The 19,299-nt window shown below is 46.4% G+C and overlaps 1 protein-coding gene across 1 annotated transcript in view; it reads left to right on the top strand.

The window, feature by feature from the left end:
- The window catches only part of LOC119969341 (coagulation factor X-like), a 172,330-nt gene that overhangs the window by 98,669 nt on the left and 54,362 nt on the right, over positions 1-19,299 (top strand). Inside the window, exons 4-5 of the mRNA XM_038802863.1 lie at positions 17,040-17,153; positions 18,153-18,284. Of these exons, the coding sequence (XP_038658791.1) occupies positions 17,040-17,153; positions 18,153-18,284 (246 nt within the window). The remainder of the gene's footprint in view (positions 1-17,039; positions 17,154-18,152; positions 18,285-19,299) is intronic.

The raw sequence follows: 19,299 nt of genomic DNA, 5'->3' as shown, positions 1-19,299 counted from the left end.
GCCAGGGAGATGGCATCTGCTGTGGATCAGTTGTGGCAGTGTGCAAATTGGTGGATGAGGCATTCTGGGAGTATGGAGTTGATGTGTCTCATGACCCCCAACCTCTCGAAGCACTTCAGAATGATAGACGTCAAGGCCACCGGGTGGTAGTCATTGAGGCACGTTGTCTGGTTCTTCTTTGGCACCGGTATGGTGGTGGTCTTCTTGAAGCAGGCGTGAACATTGAAATGGAGTAGGGAGAGGTTGAAGATGTCCGCAAACACACCCACCAGTTGGTCTATGCAGGATCTGAGTGCACGGCCAGGGACTCCATCAGGACCCGTTGCTTTCCGAGGGTTCACTTGCAAGAAAGCTGATCTAAAATGCAACGTATAGTCTCAGACCCACGTCTCTTTCCCTCACACTGAATGCAAAATTCAATTATTCTGTGCTCGGTGCTACATACGTACACCTTTGTGGTGATCACAAGTTAACCAGATGCAACACAACTGAGCGACCACTAGAGGGAGCACGGGAGAGCCATATAAATAGATGAGGACAGGAAGTGGAAGACACTCTTCACAGCAGGCGGGCTGATAAGCAGGACACAGCAGGCAAAGCTGGTAGTTAGCACTGGAAGGTAGTTCTAGGTCGAGCTCTGGAAACTGAACAAACCCACAATAAAGCATCTTCTCCACACTTGAGACTGCGAGCTTTATTAAGACACGAGGAACAACACATGGTACCTAGGAGTGATTTCAGACGCTTACGACAGGACAACTCAGCTGCAGATACAGAAAGCACAAAATGGCATGGAAATCTCCTACTGGACATTTGACTGGGGAAGACATCGCTAATTCGAGGATGTGGCATGGATACCCACCTCAGCTGGACACGACTGGTAATGTAAGAAATGTCTGGAAAAGGTTCAAACAAATGTTCGATTTTTATCTCATAGCTAATGATGTAGCAGACGCCTCAGACAAAATTAAAATAGCAATTCTCATCGAAGGGCCTGTCAATAAGAAAGTGTATAATGGATTTAAACACTCAAAAGGTGAAGACAGGAACAGCTTACAAACGTTACTAAACAAATTTGAAGGGTACTGTGAGAAATTTGAACAGCAAGGCATGCTCACAGTCCAACCTGCACAGAGACTGAGTGATGCAAGACTTAAAAAATCACAAAAAGATCAGGAAATTGCGAATGCACAGTACAGATCAAAAAGAAGAAATAACATGAATTTTTCACAAAGCCAAAACGCTGAAATCCAGTCCAGATCGGAAAGAAAAGGTAACTTACAACTTTTAGAAAGAAAAAACGCTGAAATCCGCGATAAAATGGCGTCGGAGCACATTTTGCAGTCTCTGGTAAGCAAAGAACTACAAATCGCGTCTGCGCATGCGCCGGAACCGGAAGTTGCGCATGCGCCGGAACCGGAAGTCGCGCGTGCGCCGGAACCGGAAGTCGCGCATGCGCAGTTTACAAAAGATCGCGGCGCCGATCGTTATGCGCATGCGCAAGCCGCGCATGCGCAGTCAAAAAAAGTCTTCGTCGCGGACCGTCATGCGCATGCGCAAGACGCGCATGCGCAATGGACACCGAACCGCACAAGGAAAGAAAGCCGATTTGCGCATGTGCAAGTCGTTCCTACGCGTGACGTCTGAGAATCCTGACCACGCCCACTTAAAAGGGAAATGCCCGAAAATTGAAAACAAGACACTTAAAGTGGTAAAACCAAATTTTCTTGCCTCAGAACACAGAAAAACGCCTGAACTTAAACCAACAGTGAAAAACAACTTGCACAAAACCTTGGAAAAAGCTGCCTTCACCACACACAGTGAAGCGAACAAAAAGAATTCCGAAACAACAAAAGATGATTTGTTTTTCGACGATTACCTCTCAGACCTGACTGGGTCAGTCGGATATGCTTATCACAGCATCAGCGACACGGTCGCAAAGCACAACACGAACCAACTCGTGGTAGATGAATCCAACCAAGATGATTTGGTTTTCAAAGAATACTACTCAGACATGGCTGAGTCAGTCGGACATGCTTATCACAGCATCAGCGACACGGTCGCAAAGTTCAACACGAATCAACTCGTGGTAGAAGAATCCAACCAGGATGATTTGGTTTTCGGAGAATACTACTCAGACACAGCTGAGTCAGTCGGATATGCTTATCACAGCATCAGCGACACGGTCGCAAAGTTCAACACGAATCAACTCGTGGTAGAAGAAGCCAACAAAGATGAAATGGGTTTCAAAGAATACTACTCAGACATGGAGGAGTTATTTGGACATGCTGATCACAGCATCAGCGACACCGTTGCAAAGCTCAACACGACTCTACTCATGGTGGATGAATCCAACACCATGGTGCCATGGCAGCTCGTCGATACATTGGATGACAGCAACACCCAAGACGAAGACGACGCCACACAGAGAGCACAGGAAGACTCCACGGAGCGAGCGATGACAGGCTCCACAGTGCGGGTGATGAAAGACGCCAACAGGGATGCAAGCAAACACTCCCGGGCGGACACCAAGCATGAACAAGACCATGAAGGTAAACCCGCTGTACCTGAGCAACCGCAAGCAGACTATGAAAGTCTACCAAGCTCACAGGAACAAGAAGAAAGAGCGGACTATGAAAGTCCAACACGCTCACAGGAACAAGAAGAAAAAGCAGACTATGAAAGTCCAACACGCTCACAGGAACAAGAAGAAAAAGCAGACTATGAAAGTCCAACACGCTCACAGGAACAAGAAGAAGACAATGCACCTCTGCCCACTGCATGCGAAGACAGTGACAAGGTGATCACACTCAACGTACAGGATCACAGTGAGACTGACAGTTCTCAGCTTGTCTGTACCGAAGCACAGAGCGAAAACAGTGACAAGGTGCTCGCACTCGACATACAGGATCACAGTGAGACTGACAGTTCTCAGCTTGTCTGTACAGAAGCACAGAGTCGGGCCACCCAACAGTCCAGAGAGACGATGCCGAAAGAAAACATGCAGATTTTGACTCCAGAAGAGGAGCACCTGGAGTCCACAGAGACAATGCCGAAAGTAACCATGCAGATTCTGACTCCAGAAGAGGAGCACCTGGAGTCCAGAGACATCAAACAAAAAGACACCATGCAGATTTTGACTCCAGAAGAGGAGCACCTGGAGTCCAGTGAGATCACATCAACAGAAATCATGAAGATTTTAACTCCAGAAGCGGAGCACCAAGAGTCTAGAGAAACCACGTCAGCTGAAATCATGCAGATTTGGACTCCAGAAGAGGAGCGCCGAGAGTCCACAGACACCGCGTCAAATGTAATCAAGAAGACTTTGACTCCGGAAGACGAGCACCAAGAAAGCAAAGATGCGGAATCCAATTCTCCACAACTGATTGATGTCACCTGCACCGATGCAACATCAGATCATTCGCACCACTCGCAAGACGGAATGCTCAATGACTCAAATTATCCACTCGGGACACTCACAGAGTATAACAAGAAAAACAAAAGTCAAAAGAAACACAGCAAGAACAAAAACAACATGAAGCGCGACAAGACCAACAACAATAGCAAGAAGCACAGCAGAAACAAGAACAACAGCAAGAAGAAAAGCAACATGAAGCGCGACAAGACAAACAACAATAGCAAGAAGCACAGCAGAAACGAGAATGACAACAGCAAGAAGAAAAGCGACATGAAGCGCGACAAGACAAACAACGATAGCAAGAAGCACAGCAGAAACGAGAATGACAACAGCAAGAATAAAAGCAACATGAAGCGCAACAAGACAAACAACAACGTCAGGCACAAAGATAGCGACAACGACAGGGACAGAAACAACAAGAATGGCAACAAACACAACAAAGTCAGGAACAAAGATAGCGACAACACCAAAGACAGAAACGACAAAGACAGCACCAAGACCGGCAACGAGAACAACAAAGTCAGGAACAACGACAGTGCCAACACCAAAGACGGAAACGACAAAAACAGCGACAAGTACGGCAACGAAAACAACAAAAACAAGAACGACAGAAACAACAGCAATGAAACAACGACTTGTACACAATGGAACTACTTGGCACATGACGGACAATGCCACAGCGCATGGCAAAACGATGACAAGACTACAAACATGTCATGGGATGACGACGAATCGCATAAACACACGTCTGCTCCAGAACGAGCAAGCACACCAGCATCCAAGGCGGATGAGACAATAAATCAACACCACAAGCACAGAAAAAAAAAAAAAAAAGTCCATGCCAGTCAACATCAGTGATGTGACCATGCAGACACCTCGGGATGACGCATTGGGTACTTAAGATAACAAGGAACACCAACAACATTAACAGCGGACTTGCAATATCAATATCACCACGTCATCAACAACAAAAAGAAAAAAAAAAAGCTCTGAACAAATTCATCAAGTTTGGACTCATAAATGTTTTTATTAAGATTGGACATATAAATACATTGGCTTTGTTAACTAAGGCAATAGCATCATCACTTGTATAGATACGCATATCATAAGTTACTGTTTTGTGTAAAATTTCTTTAATGATGTACAGAAACTATGTAATGAGAAAAAGGGGGATGTGGTGATCGTAGATTGACCAGATACAAAACAACAGAGCAAACACGAGCGGGAGAGCTATAAATACACTGGGACAGGATGTACAATTTTCTTTAACGATGTTCAGAAAATATGTTAAGAGAAAAAGGGGGATGTGGTGATCACAAGTTAACCAGATGCAACACAACTGAGCGACCACTAGAGGGAGCACGGGAGAGCCATATAAATAGATGAGGACAGGAAGTGGAAGACACTCTTCACAGCAGGCGGGCTGATAAGCAGGACACAGCAGGCAAAGCTGGTAGTTAGCACTGGAAGGTAGTTCTAGGTCGAGCTCTGGAAACTGAACAAACCCACAATAAAGCATCTTCTCCACACTTGAGACTGCGAGCTTTATTAAGACACGAGGAACAACACAACCTTCACTATGAAATCATTAATTAATCCCATCTCTTTGCACAATACCAGGTCTGGCTCCAAAACATGCTTTCTAAGAAATTATCCCAAAAATATGAATACATTCTTCATCTAGGTTACTGTTATGGGCCAGGGTTTAGAGAACCCCAAAGTGTATCATGGAGTTCACCTGACCCACAACTATTAATAGATTGTGGTATGGGGAGCACACGGCTCACTCTACAGGTGTGGCACAGCAGAAATGGAAAAGTATTTTTTAAACAAAATAATGTTTATTCTATTAACTCAAGTTAACCTTTTTGAAACATACAGTGAACATCTTAGCAACCATTAATTCAAATACAACCCCCAAAGAATACAACACTAAGTAATCCTTTAAGCTTTCCTTTTAACATCCATAAGACTTTAAAAAACTTTGAACAGAAGCACATCAGGTTTACATTGACTACTGAGAATAGTTATCACTCTGAATTCACCAAATGATCAAGAGATAGTCTTTACGTGGCAGAGAGAAACAACATTACACGTTCTTTGGCTGGCTGCAGCTCCAACACTGAAACAAAACTAAAAAAACACAGACACACCCAAGCTTTTCTCAAAGTGGAACTAAAAGGCAGAGCCAGAGCTCAGCTCCACCCACACTCTGACATCACTGCAGTAACTTTAGCAGACTATCATTTCTTAAAGTGACACTCTCATGACAGTTACCATTTCCCATCTGATGGAAACATGGTGCACAGTTGTGAGCACTGCTGCCTCACAGCACCAGACACCCAGGTTCGATTACGGCCTTGGGTGACTGTCTGTGTGGAGTATGCACATTAGTCATGGAGTCAAAGAATCATACAGCACAGAAAAGGCCCTTCGGCCCATTACATCTGCACCGGTCAAAAACAACCACTTAACCATTCTAATCCCATTTCCCAGCACTTGGCCCGTAGCCGTGTGTGGCCTGGGATCGCAAGTGCACATCTAAATACTTCTTAAATGAAGCAACAGTGTTAACCACTGTGGCTATTGTGCAAATTTTTATACAGATCCCGCATAACCTCCCTGCCCTTAAACTCTAAATAAAGGCAAGTACACCAAATGCCTTAACCACTGTATCCACATACAGACAGACCAAGTGCCTTTTAGTTCCACTTTGAGTCTGATCCTCAGTGCTTCCCAGGGCCCTGCCGTTTATCATATATTCCCTTACCTTGTTTGTCCTGCCCAAGTGCATCACCTCACATTTATCCGGATTGAATTCCATTTTCCACTCATCAGCGCATCTGACCAGCCCGCCTATATCCTCCTGTAATCGAGGGCTATCCTCCTCACTATTTACCACGCCACCTATTTTTGTGTCATCCGCAAACTTCCTGATCAACCCTCCTACATTCATATCGACATCATTTATATAAACCACAAACAGCAAGGGCCCAACACTGATCCCTGTGGGACCCCACTGGACACAGGCTTCCAGTCAGAAAAACACCCCTCGATCATTACCCTCTGCTTCCTGCCACTCAGCCAATTCTGGATTCAATTTGCCAAATTTCCTTAGATCCCATGGGCTCTTACCTTCCCGCTCAGTCTCCCATGTGGGACCCTATCAAAAGCCTTGCTGAAGTCCAAGTATTTTTTCTTTTTTTAATTGTTTTTATTCAGACCCTTTACCATCTCCTCCAGCTCTATTGGGGCTCCCAGTCCCTCCACCTGATCCTCTTCCACCTTTGGGAACCTCAGTTGGTCCATGAATTGCTTCATCCCCTCCCCTCCCAGCGGGGGCTCTGACTCATACAATTTACCGTAGAACGCTCTAAGACTTTGTTCACCCCCTCTGGTCCATGACCGTGTTGCCCTCCTTATCCCGTATTTCTCCAATTTCCCTGGCCGCCTCCCTCTTGCGAAGTTGGTGTGCCAGCATTCTACTCGCTTTCTCCCCCTACCTCGTAGACAGCCCCTTTGGCCTTCCTCAGCTGTGCTACCGGCTTCCCAGTGGTCAGCAGCCGAATTCCGCCTGCAGCCTCTGGCGCTCTTTCAGTAGCCCCGTCTCGGGGGTCTCCGCGTAACTCCTGTCTACTCTGAGTATCTCCTCGACTAGCCTTTCTCTCTCCGCTCTTTCTTTCTTCTCTCTATGGGATCTGATAGAGGTTAACTCCCCTCTGATAACTGCCTTCAGGGCCTCCCACACCGTGGACGCCGCTACCTCCCCCGTATCATTAGTTTCCAGGGAATTTTTAATGTTCCTCCTTATCCACCCACAAACCTCATTGTCTGCCAGCAGCCCCACATCTGGCCTCCATTGTGGGGGCTGACCTCTCTCCTCCCCAAGACACAAATCCACCCAGTGTGGAGCATGGTCGGAGACTGCAGTGGACGAGTATTCTGTCCTCTCCACCCTCGGGATTAACGCCCTGCTCATCACAAAGAAATCTATACGGGAGTAAACTTTGTGGACATGGGAAAAGAAAGAGAATTCCTTCGCCCTCAGTTGGGCGAATCTCCACAGGTCTGCGCTCCCCACCTGTTCCATGAATCCCCTCAGTTCTTTAGCTGCTGCTGGTCGCTTCCCCGACCTGAGGTTTGACCGGTCCAATACAGGGTCAATGACTGTGTTAAAGTCACCCCCCATAATCAGATTGTGTGATTCCAAGTCCGGAAATTTACCCAGCATGCGCCTCATGAATTCCACGTTGTCCCAGTTACATAAGAACATAAGAACTATGAGCAGGAGTAGGCCATCTGGCCCCTCGAGCCTGCTCCGCCATTCAATGAGATCATGGCTGATCTGTTGTGGACTCAGCTCCACTTTCCGGACCGAACACCATAACCCTTAATCCCTTTATTCTTCAAAAAACTATCTATCTTTATCTTAAAAACATTTAATGAAGGAGCCTCTACTGCTTCACTGGGCAAGGAATTCCATAGATTCACAACCCTTTGGGTGAAGAAGTTCCTCCTAAACTCAGTCCTAAATCTACTTCCCCTTATATCCCCTCTAAACCTTGCCCCTCAGACCTTAAACCTATGCCCCCTAGTAATTGCCCCCTCTACCCTGGGAAAAAGCCTCTGACTATCCACTCTGTCTATGCCCTCATAATTTTGTAGACTTCTATCAGGTCGCCCCTCAACCTTCTTCATTCCAGTGAGAACAAACCAAATTTATTCAACCTCTCCTCGTAGCTATTGGCCTCCATACCGAGTGCTGAGCTTGTTGCATTTGAGTGCTGCAGTGAGAGTTTGGTGACTGAGGGAGTGCTGAGCTTGGTGCATTTGAGTGCTGCAGTGAGAGTTTGGTGACTGAGGGAGTGCTGACCTTATTGCATTTGAGTGCTACAGTGAGAGTTTGGTGACTGAGGGAGTTAGGTGAGGAGGGAGTAAGGTGCTCCTTACATTTCATTTCCTATATTCATCAAAGAGCGTGAAGGGAGCCAAGAGTTTAGAGTACAGCTGACTGGAAGCAGAGTCGGAGGGCGGAGGTCCAGTTGGTCCACGGGGCAGCTAATTCTGTAAAGTAAGAGGGGATGGAGGCTAGGGCAGTTGCATGCTCCTCCTGTAGGATGTGGGTGGTGAGGGATACCACTGGTGTCCACGTTGACTATACCTGCGGGAAGTGCACCCAACGCCAGCTCCTCAGAGACCATGTTAAGGAACTGGAGCTGGAGCTGGATGAACTTCGGATCATCCGGGAGGCAGAGAGGGTTATCGAGAAGAGTTACAGGGAGGTAGCCACACCCAAGGTACTGGACAAGAGTAGCTGGGTTACAGTCAGGGGAAAGAAAACTAACAGGCAGACAGTGCAGGGATCCCTCGTGGACGTTCCCCTTCAAAACAAGTATACCGTTTTGGATGCTGTTGGGGGGGGATGACCTAGCGGGGGAAGTCCCCAGCGGCCAGGTCTCTGGCACTGAGTCTGGCTCTGGGGCTCAGAAGGGAAGGGGGGAGCATAGAAAAGCAATAGTAATAGGAGATTCAATGGTTAGGGGAATAGATAGGAGATTCTGTGGTCGCGAGCGAGACTCCCGAAAGGTATGTTGCCTCCCGGGTGCCAGGGCCAGGGATGTCTTGGATCGTGTCTTCAGGATCCTGAAGGGGAGTGTGAGCAGCCAGAAGTCGTGGTGCACATTGGTACCAATGACATAGGTAGGGAAAAGGGTGTGGAGGCAATAAACAAGTTTAGGGAGTTAGGCTGGAAGTTAAAGGCCAGGACAGACAGAGTTGTCATCTCTGGTTTGTTGCTGGTGCCACGTGATAGCGAGGCTAGGAATAGGGAGAGAGTGCAGTTGAACACGTGGCTGCAGGAATGGTGTAGGAGGGAGGGCTTCAGATATTTGGATAATTGGAGCGCATTCTGGGGAAGGTGGGACCTGTACAAGCAGGACGGGTTGCATCTGAACCAGAGGGGCACCAATATCCTGGGAGGGAGGTTTTCTAGTACTCTTCGGGAGGTTTAAACTAATTTGGCAGGGGAATGGGAACCGGATTTGTAGTCCAGCAACTAAGGAAGCCGATATTCAGGACGCCAAAGCACGTAGTGATGCAGTGGGGAAGGTAACACTGACAAAGGAGAGTACTTGCAGGCAAGGAGATGGGTTGAAGTGTGTATACTTTAATGCAAGAAGCATCAGGAATAAGGTGGGTGAACTTAAGGCATGGATCGTACTTGGGATTACGATGTGGTGGCCATCACGGGAACTTGGATAGAAGAGGGGCAGAAATGGTTGTTGGAGGTCCCTGGTTATAGATGTTTCAACAAGATTAGGGAGGATGGTAAAAGAGGTGGGGGGTGTCATTGTTAATTAGATATAGTATAACAGCTGCAGAAAGGCAGTTCAAGGGGGATCTGCCTACTGAGGTAATATGGATTGAAGTCAGAAATAGGAAAGGAGCAGTCACCTTGTTGGGAGTTTTCTATAGGCCCCCCCAATAGCAGCAGAGATGTAGAGGACAGATTCGGAAACAGATTTTGGAAAGGTGCAGAAGTCACAGGGTAGTAGTCATGGGTGACTTCAACTTCCCAAACATTGAGTGGAAACACTTTAGATCAAATAGTTTGGATGGGGTAGTGTTTGTGCAGTGTGTCCAGGAAGCTTTTCTAACACAGTATGTAGATTGTCCGACCAGAGTGGAGGCCATATTGGATTTAGTACTTGGTAATGAACCAGGGCAGGTGATAGATTTGTTAGTTGGGGAGCATTTTGGAGGTAGTGACCACAATTCTGTGACTTTCACTTTAGTTATGGAGAGGGATAGGTGCGTGCAACAGGGCAAGGTTTACAATTGGGGGAAGGGCAAATACAATGCTGTCAGACAAGAATTGAAGTGCAGAAGTTGGGAACAGAGGCTGTTAGGGAAGGACACAAGTGAAATGTGGAACTTGTTCAAGGAACAGGTACTGCGTGTCTTTGATATGTATGTCCCTGTCAGGCAGGGGAAAGATGGTCGAGTGAGGGAACCATGGTTGACAAGAGAGGTTGAATGTCTTGTTAAGAGGAAGAAGGAGACTTATGTAAGGCTGAAGAAACAAGGTTCAGACAGGGCGCTGGAGGGATACAAGATAGCCAGAAGGGAACTGAAGAAAGTGATTAGGAGAGCTGAGAGAGGGCATGAAAAATCTTTGGCAGGTAGGATCAAGGAAAACCCCAAGGCCTTTTACACATATGTGAGAAATATGAGAATGACTAGAGTGAGGGTAGGTCCGATCAACGACAGTAGTGGGAGATTGTGTATTGAGTCTGAAGAGATAGGAGAGGTCTTGAACAAGTATTTTTCTTCAGTATTTACAAACGAGAGGGGCCATATTGTTGGAGAGGACAGTGTGAAACAGACTGATAAGCTTGAGGAGATACTTGTCAGGAAGGAAGATGTGTTGCGCGTTTTGAAAAACTTGAGGATAGACAAGTCCCCCGGGCCTGACGGGATATATCGAAGGATTCTATGGGAAGCAAGAAATGAAATTGAAGCGCCGTTAGCAATGATCTTTTCGTCCTCGCTGTCAACAGGGGTGGTACCAGAGGATTGGAGAGTGCCGAATGTCGTGCCCCTGTTCAAAAAAGGGAATAGGGATAACCCTGGGAATTACAGGCCAGTTAGTCTTACTTCGGTGGTAGGCAAAGTAATGGAAAGGGTACTGAGGGATAGGATTTCTGAGCATCTGGAAAGACACTGCTTGATTAGGGATAGTCAGCACGGATTTGTGAGGGATAGGTCTTGCCTTACTTCTTTGAGGAGGTGATCAAGCATGTGGATGAAGGTAAAGCAGTGGATGTAGTGTACATGGATTTTAGTAAGGCATTTGATAAGGTTCCCCATTGTAGGCTTGTGCAGAAAGTAAGGAGGCATGGGATAGTGGGAAATTTGGCCAGTTGGATGACAAACTGGCTAACAGAGAGTGGTGGTGGATGGCAAATATTCAGCCTGGAGCCCAGTTATCAGTGGCGTACCGCAGGGATCAGTTCTGGGTCCTCTGCTGTTTGTGATTTTCATTAATGACTTGGATGAGGGAGTTGAAGGGTGGGTCAGTAAATTTGCAGATGATACGAAGATTGGTGGAGTTGTGGATAGTGAGGAGGGCTATTGTCGGCACAGATAGGATGCAGAGCTGGGCTGAGAAGTGGCAGATGGAGTTTAACCCTGACAAGTGTGAGGTTGTCCATTTTGGAAGGACAAATATGAATGCGGAATACAGGGTTAACGGTAGGGTTCTTGGCAATGTGGAGGAGCAGAGAGATCTTGGGGTCTATGTTCATAGATCTTTGAAAGTTGCCACTCAAGTGGATAGAGCTGTGAAGAAGGTGTGCTAGCGTTCATTAGCAGAGGGATTGAATTTAAGAGCCGTGAGGTGATGACGCAGCTGTACAAAACCTTGGTCAGGCCACATTTGGAGTACTGTGTGCAGTTCTGGCCGCCTCATTTTAGGAAGGATGTGGAAGCTTTGGAAAAGGTGCAAAGGAGGTTTACCAGGATGTTGCCTGGAATGGAGAGTAGGTCATACAAGGAAAGGTTGAGGGTGCTAGGCCTTTTCTCATTAGAACGGAGAAGGATGAGGGGCGACTTGATAGAGGTTTATAAGATGATCAGGGGAATAGATAGAGTAGACAGTCAGATACTTTTTCCCCGGGTGGAACACACCATTACAAGGGGACATAAATTTAAGATAAATGGTGGAAGATATAGAGGGGATGTCAGAGGTAGGTTCTTTACCCAGAGAGTAGTGGGAGCATGGAATGCACTGCCTGTGGAAGTAGTTGAGTCGGAAACGTTAGGGACCTTCAAGCGTCTATTGGATAGGTACATGGATTAGGGTAGAATAATGGAGTGTAGATTAATTTCTTCTTAAGGGCAGCACGGTAGCATTGTGGATAGCAGAATTGCTTCACAGCTCCAGGGTCCCAAGTTCGATTTCGACTTGGGTCACTGTCTGTGTGGAGTCTGCACATCCTCCCCGTGTGTGTGAGTTTCCTCCGGGTACTCCGGTTTCCTCCCACAGTCCAAAGATGTGCAGGTTGGGTGGATTGGCCATGGAAAATTGCCTTTAGTGTCAAAAATTCTATGATTAACCTAGGACAGAAGTTCGGCACAACATTGTGGGCCGAAGGGCCTGTTCTGTGCTGTATTTCTCTGTCTATACCAGGCAACATCCTACTAAATCTCTTCTGCACCCTCTCTAAAGATTCTGGTAGTGTGTCGACCAGAATTGAACACTATACTCCAAGTAACCACCAGGTCTCTGACATTTGCCTACAGCTCTGCTCTATTTCTCCAGGACTGTTTGAGGTCTATAGAACACTCCCCCAATGTGATTGCTTCTTTTTGGATTTTAAGTTCTATCTATATCACCTCAGATGCAGAGCCTACTAAGATGGCATCCCTTCACCCTGCTGTGATTGATTCCCTGATCAAAATTAAGACACCACCTCCTCTTTTACCTCCTTCCCTGTCCCTTCCCTTCCCTGAAGATTCCATATCCTGGAATATTGAGCTGCCAATCCTGCCCCTCTCTCAACAATGTCTCAGTAACAAGAATTACATCATATTCCCATGTTTTAATTTGTGCTCTGATGAATATCTGCCTTGTTCGTCAGACTCCTCGCACTAAAATAAATACCATCCAATCTTGCCAAACTTCATGGTAACTTAACTGGTCTAGACATTCTATGCCTTCCTGGCTCACTTGATGTCTCCCCTAATTTTGACTGTGCATCCATCCCTGCTGAACCTTCTCTCAGGATCCCAGGTCCCTGCCAAGTTAGTTTAAAACTTCCCCAACAGCACTAGCAAACCTCCCTGCAAGAACGCTGGTCCCATTTTGGTTCAGGTGCAACCTGTCCACCTTGTACAGGTCCCACCATCCCCATAAATGGTCCCAATGTCCCAGAAATTGAAAGCCCTCCCTCCTGCAGCACCTCTCTAGCCACATATTTGACTGGACTAACCTCCTATTTCTACATCACTAGCATGTGGCAAGGAAGTAATCCAGAGATTATTACCTTCTGGGTCCTGTTTTTGAATCTACTTCCTAGCTCCCTAAATTCTGCATCCAGGACCTCATCCCTTTTCCTGCCTATACCATTGGTACCAATATGTATGACACTATCTTTCTGTTTGGCCTCCCCCTTCAGTATTCCCTGCAGCCATTCAGTGACATCCTTGACCCTGGCACTATGGAAGCAACATACCTTCCTGAAGTCTCTTTTGAGGCCAAAGAAATGCTTGTCTGTTCCCCTTACAATTGAATCCACTACCACGATAGCCCTGAAATTCTTCCACCTCCCCTCTTGTGCATCCATGGTGCCATGAAGTTGGCTGCCACTGTTTTCCCCAACACAGTCATCTCCCCAACAGTATCTAAAATGATATAACTGTTAGAAAGGGGGATGGCTACAGGGGACTCCTACACTACCTGCCTTCCACTACTCTACCTGGTGGTCACCCATGCCCTTTCGGCCTGCTCAGTCCTCACCTGCAGTATGACCACCTCACTGAATATGCTATCCACAACCTGTTCAGCATCATGGATGCTCCACAGCGGATCCACCCTCAGCTCCAGCTCCGAAATGCGGTTAGCCCGTAGTTGCAGTTGGACACACGTCCTAAACACATGTGGTCACCAGAAATACCTCCTTCTTTTCAATGTCAACATTCCCCAGAGTGTCCTCACACCCTACCCAAGAATTAACTTCCACAAAGCCCTTCTCTTTGGTGAACATTCATGCAAAGTACTCATTTAGAACCTGAACTCTTTTCAAACGTATTTGGATTTGGATCGTAAGTACTGTAAGTTACAGAGCTAAGGACCAGGTACATGATGGTGGGATTGGAAAGAGCACCTGGATGGAGGATTGAATAACCAACAGAAAGCACAGAGTCAGGATAAATAGGTCTTTTTATGGTTGGAAAGCTGTTGGCACACTCTTTTTTTTTATAAATTTAGTGTACCCAATCATTTTTCCAATTATGGGGCAATTTAGCGTGGCCAATCCACCTAGCTTGCACGTTTTTGGGTTGCGGGGGCGAAACCCACGCAGACACGGGGAGAATGTGCAAACTCCACACGGACAGTGACCCAGAGCCGGGATCGAACCTGGGACCTCAGCGCCGTGAGGCGGTTGTGCTAACCACTAGGCCACCGTGCTGCCCCTGTTGGCACACTCTTGATGTGCCACAGGGTGTAATCCTTGGGCCCTTACTATTTACAATCTATATTAATGACTTGGATGCAGGGATAGAATGTACTGTAGCCAAATTTGCAGATGACAACAAAATAGGAGAGAAAACAAGTTGCAATGAGAAACCAAGACATTGACAAATGGATATGGATAGGTTAGGTGAGTAGGCCAGAATTTGGCTCATGGGACTTAATCATAGAATCATTGAATTTACAGTGCAGAAGCAGGCCATTTTGCCCATCAAGCCTGCACTGGCCCTTGGAAAGAGCTCCCTACTTAAGTCCATATATCTACCCTATCGCCGTAACCCAGTAACCCCACCTATCCTTTTGGACACTAAGGGCAATTTAGATGGCCATTCCACCGAACCTGCACATCTTTGGAACATGGGAGGAAACGGAAGCACCCGGAGGAAACCCACACAGACACGGGGAGAACGTTCAGACTCCACACAGACCCAAGCCGGGAATCGAACCTGGGACCCTGGAGCTGTGAAGCAACAGTGCTAACCACTGTGCTACCATTCCGCCCAATGTGGTTAAGTGTGAGGTTATCCATTTTGGTCAGAGGAATAAAAAGACAACTTATTATCTCAATGGAGAGAAACTTCAAAATGCTATAATGCAAAGGGATCTGGGTGTCCACATGCAACCTATAGGGCATTGATGAGACCACATCAGTTTGTGTCTTCTTACTTCCTGAAGGATGCAGAGAAGGCTCAGAAAAAGTTGACTAGATTGATTTCAGGGATGAAGGACTTGCCTCATGAAGAGAGATTAAGCAGTTTCGGCCTATACTTTCTGGAGTTACTAAGAATGAGAGATCTAATTGAGGTATATAAGATGCGAAAGATGACTGACAGGGTAGACGGAAAGCAGATGTATCTCCATGTTGGACATTCTACGATGAGAGGCCATAGTTTCTGGCTAAGAGGTGGAAGATTCAAAATAGAAATGAGGAGGAATTACTTCACTCTAAGGGTTGTAAACCTGAGGAATTCTCTACCTCATAGTGCAGTGGATGCCGGAATGTTAAACAAATTAAAGGAGGAGATAGATAGGTTTTTAATTAGTAGCGGGATGAAGGGTTATGGGGAGTGGGCAGGAAGGTGAATTACAGACACTGTGACGCACCAGGAGACAGTCACACCTCTGAGGATAGTGTCTTCTGATTTGGTTAGTGGTCAGGGACAGGAGAGTGTGCCTGTGTGTTACTTAAGAGACTTCAGGAGTCTCTGACTTTAATATTGTCCAAAAGATTTGTAGTTTTTTCAGCTTGTTTGGATGAGTGTGGAGGCTGCAGGGTAGATAAGCTAACTGACCATTGCACCGTGATACAGGAAGCTATTCAAGTGGGGTGAGCAATAAAGGAATGTAGTGGTAGTAGGAGACAGTATAGACAGAGGGATTGACACCATGCTCTGCAACAAGGGCATGGGTCCAGGTGGCAGTATTGACAGGGGGAGCTTGGGACACCCTCCCAAAAAGAATTGGGTACTCTAAATTTATTTTTAAAAGTGTCATTTAGAAATCCTGATCTAGATTTCAGAATCCAAACTGCTGAGGGAAAGCATTATTATGAGAGAAGATTTTAAAGTGTGTGGGAGCGGAGTTTGGAAACTCTCATGTGATCATCATTTGGAGGGATTCTGTGGACAAAATTTGGGTTCAGAGTGCGTGTATTTGACCACAGTCATGTTGTGTGCTTAAAAGAGATTTTTTGTGTTGACGCGACCTGCGACCATTGTAGATTAAGATTTTATTTAAGAAATTTAGAGTACCCAATTCTTTTTCCAATTAGGGGCAATTTAAAGTGGCCAATTCACCTATCCTGCACATCTTTAGGTTGTAGGAGGGAGACCCACGCAGGCACAGGGATAATGAGTCCTCAGGGTTGTGAGCAGCAGTGCTAACCACTGTGCCACCATGCCGCCCTGATTAAGATGTACTTTGTAATCCATTTTGATCTTTAAATTGGTGTGTAATTGTAAAGCTGAGGGGGGAGTAAAGGGGTATGTATTATCATCCAACGTTTCCATCTTTAATAAAGATTTTAGCTTTTTTTGTTGAAACTAATTCATGGTCCTGCGATTCTAAACATTATGGTTTTTTGATCTCCGGTTCCATTATATCAGCCAATGGTGTTACTCTGATACATAACAAGCTAGACATGCAAATTGCTGTCACAACACAATTTGGGGGGCTTGAATCCAAAACTAGCTCCTTTGTTCTGAAGTAAAAGTCATTGCAAGTGTTTCATATTTGGAGTTCCTCTTGTCTTTTAAATTGATTGTGGAATGACATTCTGAAAACACTCCCATCCTGAGGGAATCTGATAATCACAGAGGTGAATTGCACAAATGCATTTTGGCTGAATGTTATTCCTCTGCCTCACAGATGGGAATCAGTGTGAATCCAATCCTTGCAGGCATGGTGGCTCCTGTCGTGATGGTGTTGGAAAGTATGAGTGCCTCTGCAAGCAAGGTTACAAAGGCACCAACTGTGAAATTGGTAAGATCCACGAGAGAGAAAACATTGAAAACAAATTTATTTACAAGGTAAATGTGAGGTTGGGGTGGGGGAGCAGGGGTCTCTGGAGGAGTGTGCAGTCAGCGCACTTGCACTGGTGGAAAGTACGTCTGTGAGGAAGGTGCCCTTGTGGAATCCAGAGGACCATCTTCCTGCTCTTTAGTCTGATGCACGATCAATTGCACAAAGACTCAGATTGGGTACAACTGTGGCTTTATTGCAGTCAGATGCGTGGCCTCCTGCTGCAGCTGGCGAAATGGCAGATGAATGGAGGACACGCATATTTATACTCCTCCTACTGGGTGGAGCCAGCCGGCAGGGGCGACTGTCGAACCTGTAATATAGGTCCTACCTTACATCCCCTAATACAGGTGTACAGTGGTTCACCACAGAGTCCACACTGAACCTTAATGCACCATTTAAAACTTACTTTGTCGGGGCTCTCCTAAACCTCAGCAGGCTTGGTCACATTGCAAAGTTCTCACAGTGACCAAAATTGCCCACATAATAAGCACAGGACGCACACAAGGAGCTTATGGCAAGTTGTGAGCATATGGCACATCCACAGTGAGCTGGGGCCCTCGTGTCACTTCCTGCTACGACTGGTTGGAAGTGGGCAGATCTGCAGTTGAGTGAAAGCTCTGCAGCTAATGTGGCCTGTAGATTCTCCACTGGCAAGATCCCCTATTTCACCGGCAGATCACTCATGCCTGCGGATTTCCCGACGACATGGGGGTGCCCACAATGGGAAACTCCGTTGGCCAGCTGCCGGGACGGAGAATCCCACTGCCAGCGGTGATGCACTGCACCAGAAAGCGGGTGCGACCATTTTCCACCCCTGATTTGTAAATTACTGGGCAAGTTTCCAACTGAACCTCATTCACTCCCAACACCCACCCTGAAAATAACCCCACCCAGAGTTAAGTGTCTCGTTATGTCTGCTCCATGATTCATTTTTGATTCATTTCTGGTGCCTTCCAGATATCCCAAAGCTATGCAAACTGGACAATGGAGGATGCCAGCACTATTGCCGGGTTCATCGATACCGTGTCAAGTGCTCCTGTGTAGACGGTTATGCACTTGGAATTGATGAAAAAACATGTGTTCCACAAGGTAGATAAAATATTTTATGTGATTTTATTTCCCAAGCTTTTCCCACTTACACCTTCCCTCATCAGTGAAGGAAGGGGATAAATAAAGTTTCTTATGTCCCACCAGAACCAATCGTAGAGCAAAGGGGACTAATCTACACAAAACTGTACAAGCTTTTGTTCTTCACAGTAACCGTATCAAAATGTATGTAGGAGGTTATGCAGGATAGATGTTAAGAGGATGTTTCCCCTTACGACTGGAATGAGAAAAGATTTGTGAAGGTCTTCAAAGTTTGCAATTCTCTTCTCCAGAGTTACTGGGGGAGGGATGTGGTGCCGCTCAGCTTTATGGCTCACTGCTATTATTTTTTATGTTCTTTACATATTAACTTGACAACTTGGTCATAATTCTCTGGCCATTGTGATTCTCTGTTCCCATCGACAGCTCACTGCCATCCGTGGGTTTCCCAGCGGCGTGCGGTGGCTTCGATGAAAAATCCCATGGACAGGCGACGGAAGTATAGAATCCCACTGCCAGCGAATGGTTCACTTACTGTCAAGAAATACACGGCTGGGGGACCGGAGAATTCAGTCCATTATCTTATGAGGAAAGGTTGGATAAACTGGCCTTGTATCCACTAGAGTTTAGAAGAGCGAGGGGGTGACTAGATTGAAGTTTATAATCATAGAATTTATCATAGAATTTACAGTGCAGAAGGAGGCCATTCGGCCCATCGAGTCTGCACCGGCTCCTGGAAAGAGCACCCTACCCAAGGTCAACACCTCCACCCTATCCCCATAACCCAGTAGCCCACCCAACACTAAGGGCAATTTTGGACACTAAGGGCAATTTAGCATGGCCAATACACCTAACCTGCACATTTTTGGACTGTGGGAGGAAACCGGAGCACCCGGAGGAAACCCACGCACACACAGGGAGGATGTGCAGACTCCGCACAGTCAGTGACCCAAGCCGGAATCGAACCTGGGACCCTGGAGCTGTGAAGCAATTGTGCTATCCACAATGCTGCCCATTG

Source organism: Scyliorhinus canicula, chromosome 7 (assembly GCF_902713615.1).
Source record: "Scyliorhinus canicula chromosome 7, sScyCan1.1, whole genome shotgun sequence".
Classification (NCBI taxonomy): domain Eukaryota; kingdom Metazoa; phylum Chordata; class Chondrichthyes; order Carcharhiniformes; family Scyliorhinidae; genus Scyliorhinus; species Scyliorhinus canicula.
The sequence above is the reverse complement of the archived record's forward strand: the minus strand, read 5'-3'. Positions and strand labels throughout refer to the sequence as shown.